Genomic DNA, 9,187 nt, shown 5'->3' on the forward strand with positions numbered 1-9,187 from the left:
CTCTCACGTATGTGGTGTCGTAAGATGATTTCCATTAACCTAATATGCCCTTTTTCGCCTTGAATAAAAGAGAAATGTTTCGTTAATACCGGTATATTTTGGCGAATTGAATTCCTGACTTGGTTAATTCCCTATCTAGAAAAACAAGGTGGCAAAAATATTCGAATCATAGTATGCAGGTTTTATCAACACGTAGTGACTGGATGACATAGCCTATGTGTGCTAATTATTCAGTAACGCAACGGTCAAATTGTTGATATTCAGCTTTAGAACAACCTGTTGCAACGTGGTAACGGTCCCTCTACAATACATTGTTCATCACTAACTTGACTGCATCAAAAGGCACTAACAGTTAGCAATAATGTTAGCTTATATACATTTTACATACATAATACCATTTAGAGCTTCATATCCAAACTAAAGTGTTGCTGTAAATATGCTTATTTTAGCGTACTAAAATTAAGCGTATTTTCTAGATTTAACAATTCGGCGCATTCAGGAATCGGCGCGTCCACAATGCATTCAATATAGAATATTCTAAAACTTCCATTAGCGCAGTTATAAAAGTGTTGCAATGAAAAAAGCGAAAAATATGTTTATTTAATGTATCAAAATGCAAATAAAAAGCATAAACTACTATTGATGTATCAACTCATTCACTATTTGCCAATACTAGAATCTATTCGACATGTGTTCCACCATTCATCCAAATAGTAGCTCATTCGTGTACTTGTTATAAAGTTATACCCCATTACAATGCGTTCGGATCTCAATCGTTCAATGCGTAGTAATGCGTGACCTACCAATCAATAATAAACAATAATTACTGTATATTGGGGAATTTTCCTCTTGACAAATATTCGCATCAAGTGACTCAGATAAAAACTATTTCAGCCAGGTATTTATTTAATTTTTGAAAATTTCCTGGTATTCATTATGTAAAATATGTTAGCCCTCACAAGTGCATTCTTGTTTTTGCTAGTGAAAGGATAAACAGATTATCTTACCCTGGACAGGAGTATCCGCACTTTTACCGGTGTGAGATTAATAGAATCCATCCCTGATGTGAGGTATGGATATGGTCATTCAAACCCAAGGGATAAAATATTGAGCAGAATACCCGAGGCTTTGACGAGGGTCTTCTACTCAATATTTTATCCCGAGGGTTTGAATGAACTTATCCATACCTCACATCAGGGATGGAATCTATTTCTTGCTTATTACCTAAAACCCGTAAAAAAAACTTAAGTCATTCAAGTTTATCTCATTATGTTCAAGAAACCGTCTATTTCATAATAAACATGTTTTGTATTATCAACACAACACAAAATTATTCATAACTATATCTTCCTTTTCATACTGGTTTCATTTTGCGTGACAAAACTAAGAAATAAACAATTGACGAATTCGCTACCTCGTGGTGTGTTATATTCAAATCTATGGTAATAAATAAAATGATATCACTTTTCGGACGACGATTATGATGGCGACAGTAACATGATTATCAAATCCAAATGGTATAATCATAATATTTTCTCTCACAACGATGAACGATGTCTTTACTCCGAACTTATTGGATAAATCGGCCGGGAATTGGTGAACAGTTTGGTAACCTCTAGTGTGTTATGCCCTATGACCGATCTTGTAATCATATGACGTCATGTACAATGTTTACACCGGGGATTTCTATTGTGACGTCATAATTCATTGTAATTGCTTTTTCTATTGGGAACAAGAAGTAGGAATTCCTCAGAGAAAAATATAGTTTTCTAGATATAGTATAAAAGCTTTGGGAGAAAAAGGTCCCTTACTTCGTGATTGCTTTTTATCCTGTCTTATTCTTATTTTTGAATTTTTAAATGGTGTAAAGAAACTTGGTAAACCTTGCGTCTTGATACAATTACAAAATATTAACTGGCAGAAGATAAACCTAAAAAACTTTGTTTTGCAACCTGCTATAGTAACAATGGCTACATCCTCAGCCCATCAATAAGGACAGTAAGATCACAGCCGACGATAACTACCACTACCGTCGCCAACACTACCGTGCCGACGTACCCCATGGCAGCCGATGACACGCGGTTATCTGTTGCACTTATTTTCTTCCTGATTGTGGAGGACAAGGTTGAAACATTCACGGCTAACTGTTGTCTTAATTCAGCTATTAGCTGCTTTGCCTCCTCGTTCGTTAGGTTAAGTCCACCGACTGACCACGTTACTGCATTTTTACACTCACATGAACAGTTTGTGTTTTGATTCGTAGAGTTATAAAGGGTTGTTGTGTTAATCGCAGTTGTTGAACTTTCTATTGTAGAGGTGGTGCTAAAACCTGGCACATTTTCTGTTGTGCTAGAGGTATCGACAGTAAGTACATTTCTGGTCGTTGTTTCGACAACTGGTTCGTTTCCCGTTGTAGTAATTGTGTCGACAGCTGGCAAACTGTCGGTTGTAGTCGTGATTTCGACAACTGGTAAAGTTTCTGTTGTAGTGGTATCGGTGACAAATAGTAAATTGTCTGATGTTGTGGTATCGGTGACAACTGGTAAATTTTCTGATGTTGTGGTATCGGTGACAACTGGTAAATTTTCAGTCGTTGTTATGTCGTAGTGTGGTACAGTGTCTGTTGTGGTAGTTGGTGCGTCAACAGGAGCATTTGGGTCGATCTCTGTTTGTAAAACCAAGAGTAAACTCTATATTAAGTTTGTAAGAGTTTGTAACATATGACATATTTACACTGCATGTTCTATTCCATTACATTCGAGGATCTTATTAAAAGTTCCTGTATTGATAAATAAATGATCATCATTTCCATTTTAATTGAAGATACATATAAACGTTATCATCATTTTCTTCCTTAATACGTACGAATAATAAAAGTATTATCAATGGAAACGTATCGCAATGATATAGGTCCCGTTTTTAACGGGAGTACTTTTTTAAAATGCTATGAAAGTCACAATTAAACAGTAATTGAAACTTTAAAAGCAGAATGTATAATATCCAATTTTATTCTTGGCATTTTCAATAAAAACTTCCAAGATGGTGATGTTACGAAACGTTTCCTTCGTTAAATACTAATAATTAATTGACAAAAAGCCATGTCAACGCATGAATTATTTCCAACAAAAAATAAACAAACATTGCTGAAATAGTCTAGGAACCTTCGCATCATGGGAACAAAAGTCGACACGAATACACATACATTTAATTTTTAATATTGAAGTCTAGAAACAGTTAACTGATATTTGAAGCATTGTGAAATATCTAACGATGGATAAGATAATGCCGGAAAAGTAATTAGCGCAGTTATAATTTCCAGTGGTTTCCTTTTCTTACACTTGTTATATATGACACGATAATACAAGGATATCTATAAATTGATTCTTTCTTAAATCATTGTATTATATGGGATAGTCTCTGCGAGATATATCTTAAGGGGAGATGCATTGATAATATATCTCCAGTTAGGCTCGAAACCCAATTGGTTCCGCAGGCGGTAAAAATTACAGAAGTATGTTAACGCGAAAAAATTTACAGGAGTATGTCATCAAACAAGTCGAAGGCTCTGGGATCGTGCGGCAGCGTAAAAGTAAAATTGGATAGCTTTGAAGTCTGGTGTCGCTTCTCTGTCATCTTCAGAGGTCAAGTATAAACCTTGTAATTTGAAAGTTTGTTTCCCCTGAAACCAAGCAAATAGCTAATAGCGTACATGCGACTTTGTCTTCACATATTGCCTTTAGAGGATGTTTCTTTTCTATGCTCGAGGGGAGCTGCTATTAAACATAGTTGCATTGTATACACTGCAAACATCATCAATCGAGAGAATGTTAGATATCTGCCAATTAACATGTCAATCATGTTCTGGTTTACCTGACACGACGTCGCCAGGGGTACACTGTGAAACCCCGTTATTGTTTTGATATTCACAGATCCGGAATCGCATGTTAGGACCGGCACAGTTCGAGGTACATGCTTGCCACTCACTCCATCGATAACCTCTTGGATCAGATGGTGGACCTCCTGTACAATAAACAAACTTCACGCATTGATTATACAAATTATATTTATTTTACAATTGTTATGAAACAAGTGAGTTCAACTTATAATAATCACTCTTGTTGACCCGAATGTTACCACGTGGGGGTCTTAGTGTGGGAGGAAACCGGAGTACCCGGAGAAAACCCACGTGGTCGGGCAGGTAACCTCAACCTTTTCACGTCCGATCGGGGAATCAAACCCCGGCCGCCTTGGTGAAAGGCAAGTGCGCTATCCACTGCACCAGACGACAATCTGATCTATACATGGATTGATTGGAACAGTCATGACGCTTTATCAACACATTTATATTATTAGTCATGATATCATGTTTTCAATATTTCTTCTTGATTTTATAATCAATATTACAATATGTCCATATTTCTCAAATTGTAAACAAAGGAAACATTTCAATTTACAAAGGGAGAGAAAAAGAGAATTTGAAAATCTATGAAGTAAAAATATGAAGAAAGGCTAGCTTTAAATGGATATCCATGAAGAAGGTTTTCCTCACTTCGAGCACTAAATAATCCTTCTTGGCTTGTATATGGTAAACAACATTTTGGCAAATATAGCATTGTTCACAAAACCATTAACACAAAAGATTTTTTTAGAAACATATATATTTCTTTAGTACTTTTTATATTATAATTACACAATAATTATCTTGGAACAATTAAGAAAATGTTTAATCCATTTTGACTCTTGGTATCATCAAGTCATTATCTATCATTGCAACGTATTGCTAGTTAGCATGTTATATCAAAATATGATGCATTCTGCCGATGGTAATCGGTCCAAGATTTTGGTTATAAACTTGTTCATGTATATATATTTTGTTTCTTCTATGTCTACTGATCACAGAATAAATTAGGTAGAAAATAGACAACAAACTTATCAATCAACAAACATTTTCGGTCATATCCCCAAATTTTGACGGGAGTAGAGAAAAGCAAATGAAATTGTTTGAACTGATTAAAGTTATGTTGTTGGACAAAATCCTACGTTTATACTATGACAGTTGAGTATTTTGATCCATGAAAACACTGTGATCGCTTTTTTTCTCAGACAATTGAATTAAAAAAGAAATTATTCATAGATTGGGTATAATGGATTACACATGTAAAACAGAACAAGGACGACGTTGGGGAAACATATTTCTCCAATAACCACTATAGGTTTCTGATGTAGTGGTATCGGTGACGGTATCGGTGACAACTTGTAAATTGTCTATTGTAGTGGTATCGTAGACAACTGGTAAATTGTCTGTTGTAGTGGTATCGTAGACAACTGGTAAATTGTCTGTTGTAGTCGTGATGTCTACTATACGATAAAACTGCGAGGAGTTTGTTAACATTTTTGGTTACCCACTAGTGAGTAACATCCTGGAAGTCATTTTATTGGTCATTTTTTTTTACTTATGACGTCACGTAACAATGCTTTGCGACGTCATCTTCCATTGTGACGTCAATTGTTTACCCCCATCGGAAGCCTACATAGTGTTTTACCAAGGGAAACATATGGCTTTCCTGATAAAATATGAACGTTATGGAAGAGAAAGGATCCCAAGTTAATTTTAATATTATAAAAGACACTCGGTAAACCTCATGTCTTTATGCAATTTGAAAATTAACTAACTCGAGTTAGATAAACATGATAACCAACCATCACTCGTTGTGGAACCTCTATGATCTTAATGAAACCATCTAGAGTAATATTTAGTAATGAAACGAGTTATATTGAAATAGCAAGCATGTTGACCAATTTCAGCATGTTTTGTCGTTTGTTTGCTTCAAAAGCATTCATTAAAGTAATTAGAATTTAACGAAAAGAATTTATAAAATAAAAAAAATGTGAAACGACTACATTGGCTCTACAATTACGTTCTTTTTATGGCAATATGTATTAACTAAAATGGAGTTGAACAAATTATATAGTTCCTTCTCTGTTTCATTGGATTTATAGCTTCAAAGAGGTATGAGTACATGTTAGATTATAATACAAACTAACCTATTGTACTCCTCAAATTGAATTGTATGGACCAATTAGACTTGATCGATTTGTTATGAAACATATAAACAAACAATATTAAATGATCTTTGAGATCCCCACCCTTTTATGCAAATAGTGATTACAAAATTCTGTTTGCCTGAAAGGCAGATAATTGCAATCTATTGACAACCAATACTTTAAGGAGTCACTTCAAATTGAACGGATTGGATGGATTTAATTCATTTTCGAAAAAAAAGTCATTAGAAGAACAAAGAAAAGAATTAACGTAAAATGTTCCACTATATATCCAATTTACAAGGTTCGTGTAACGTCAATAAATGGGGATTGAACGTTCATTAGCAGAGCCGTTCATCTTGTGGCATGAAATAATCATTAGAAATAAGCAGTACATAGGCAATAGTTCATCATGGAAATAGTCAATATAGAAATCCAAAGTTAACATTTGACCGGCACCATATGACCATCGTTTATTCAGAGTTCATTTGTGGTATTAACGTTACACTAATCTAAATAACAACATGTTAAAAAAGGCAATTTCATTTTTCGAATTTGTAACGCGATCTGCTTTAGAACAATAAACTCATTTTTCGTAATCTGCAGTGAAAATTACTCATTTAATCAACACAGGATATCATTGCGCAACTACCTCACAACAGATTCATCTAAACTGAAGTGTTTCTTACCTTGAATCTTCGCCACCATCATTATCCACAAAATAAAATATCCCGTCACTTTTGATAAATCCATTTTTGTGTAACACTGTTAGTTTTTCAAGATATTTGTCAAAAAGTGGTTACGTCTTTAATGGTCTCACAAACACCTGTCATCATTACCAAACAATTTCTGTATGAAACCACATATATCATTATCCAGACCACGAACCTGTTCAAAATAGACTTCCTTTCATTTGAAATCACATTTCCGTACGTCCGCGGTTAATAGTCCAAATATATCTAATAGAATTAACCAAAGGCTGTGAATGTATTAAAGATAGGGCAACTTAATTCATTGTTTCCATGAACAATTGCACGGGCTAATGTTTAGAAAACATGCTACATAGATACTTGTCAGTATCACATCCAATCATTATTCAGGATTACGATTCACACACTTCACTGTAACTTAAATAAACTAAACACGACCTACTGACTGTCTGAAGCTTCTCCGTTGAACTGTGAAATAGTGAGCTACACAGCTTAAACTCAGTGATCCTGGTTTATATCAAACCTATTAACAATTCGTAGTAAGCCATGTTATGACTGCCACGTGTCCAAGAAGGCAAATTACGTTTTGAAGCGAAAATTTTAATATTAATGAGTTAATCCGAGAATTAAAAAGCAGTTAAAATCAGATGAATACATTCTGCACATGCATGTGTTGTCATATCAAATTTGCCGTCATAGGTGAATTCATTCATTTGATAAATAAACACAAATTCATTACTGACCACGCTGGAACATTCAAGTAACACTTTATAGGAGTTTCACACATTTTCCATGAACGTATAAATCAAGTTATATTGTGCAATGAGAATATCAATAGAAGTGACAGTGAATACATTAAGCTTATAATGCATTATCTCTGTTTTGCATATGGCACCAATTCCAGTTAAAAATTACACAAATTACACAAATGACATAATGCATGTCTTACACGCATGACTACTATTAGGAACCAGGTAAAGCAGCGTTACGTGTTGACTGCGAGTACACTTTGTATCAGGAGCTCCATATCCATCCGAATGACGTCAAATAAAACGTGCTGAGAATATGAATGTACAGCTACATATGTACCATAGTGGATCCTCCTATGAAACACGTTTCGGAATAATAAGTTTTAAACTGACACAATACGGGACAGCAATCTGAACTAGTAAATATTCATCAAGTTCGTATGCGCCTGGGGATAACGTCAGGTAAACCGTACGTATTGACTTGTATTATCAACTTGGATTCGGTGGAGTGTATTAAAGGAGTTCTATCGATCTTAGCTGTCTCGGTGTGGGCAATTGTGCGTAGCATTGAACGTGCGATTGCTCTGTCCAAATACGGGAACTGTTTTGAGAATATCTAATGTAAATTTGTAGGTTTACAATCTTGGATCACATTTATGTTTTAACACTGTTGTGTTACGTTAATCTTTCAAAATACAAGGTGGTAGATACTGCAAGCTTAGATTGTTTAGTCTTCGAGGTTTTGACGTAACCTTAATCGCCACAATTATCTCTTTTGTGTAGTGGCATTGTTCATGATGGAATACACACTTTTCTCATTATTTATTTTGGCATAACCAAACCTACTCTATTTTTTTTTTTTAATCATAAGTTGAGGGGTTTTCGTTCCTTACTTTCTGAGTAGTTTAATCCAATTATGATTTACAACGAAATAGCTGTATCATGTAGTGTAATTCAGTTTTGGTATACTGTATCTATTACCAAAGTTTGAAGGTGCAGGTACCTGTGTATTACGGTCATCTGCTATTGACATCCCTTTTTCTTTGCGTTGGGGTTTGTAGTAAAAAAAAAGATTTTTTGCCAGAAACATAATGAACATTTCTTGACCCGTTTTCATGAAAACGTTCTCATCCTAAAGCATGGGTTCTGTGCCCAAACCAACTTTCTTGTTACTGAATTAAATCATTCTTAAAGCCAAATTTAAGACAAAGAGTTTAGGTTTTATTACAAAATCGATGCTTGAGCATGAGAACGATTTCATGGATACGGGCCATGGCCTTGAAAAGTCAGAATGTTTGTAGGTAAAAGTGAAATATTTGTATATTTAGAGAAACCATAAATTAATACAGTAACTGTAATATCACTAGTCACCTGGCGAATAGTTCAAGAACTATGTTTGAGGACATTGTCAATGTATTTTACAGCACTACAGTTGTTCAGAATTTAATAATAAAACAAGGATCGAACACGGAACCGATCCAATGCCGAATTTGCAATTTACCACTGTAATATGACGTTGATTTTTGCTGGCCGAAACCAAATACAACGATCTGTACACAATACGACGGTGGCCTACAACTCTCGAACAACAGCGCAAGAAGTGAACAACAACAACAACAACAACAACAACAACAACAACGACAATCTAGATGACTCCCAACAACAGACCCTAATTGAAAAGATTTA

At 34.9% G+C, this 9,187-nt stretch overlaps 1 protein-coding gene across 1 annotated transcript; it reads right to left on the reverse strand.

Annotated features, from left to right (window-relative positions):
* Nucleotides 1–1,220: 1,220 nt before the first annotated feature.
* Nucleotides 1,221–6,958, reverse strand: LOC110450978. The gene is made up of 3 exons (XM_021498834.1): nucleotides 6,732–6,958; nucleotides 3,871–4,020; nucleotides 1,221–2,665 (listed from the first exon to the last, which is right to left on the reverse strand). Exons 1-3 carry the CDS (start codon nucleotides 6,793–6,795, stop codon nucleotides 1,971–1,973), a joined length of 909 nt encoding a protein of 302 aa, XP_021354509.1. The 5' UTR covers nucleotides 6,796–6,958; the 3' UTR covers nucleotides 1,221–1,970.
* Nucleotides 6,959–9,187: the final 2,229 nt, after the last annotated feature.

The sequence above is a fragment of the Mizuhopecten yessoensis genome, unplaced genomic scaffold (assembly GCF_002113885.1).
Source record: "Mizuhopecten yessoensis strain PY_sf001 unplaced genomic scaffold, ASM211388v2 scaffold81, whole genome shotgun sequence".
In the NCBI taxonomy this organism is placed as follows: Eukaryota; Metazoa; Mollusca; class Bivalvia; order Pectinida; family Pectinidae; genus Mizuhopecten; species Mizuhopecten yessoensis.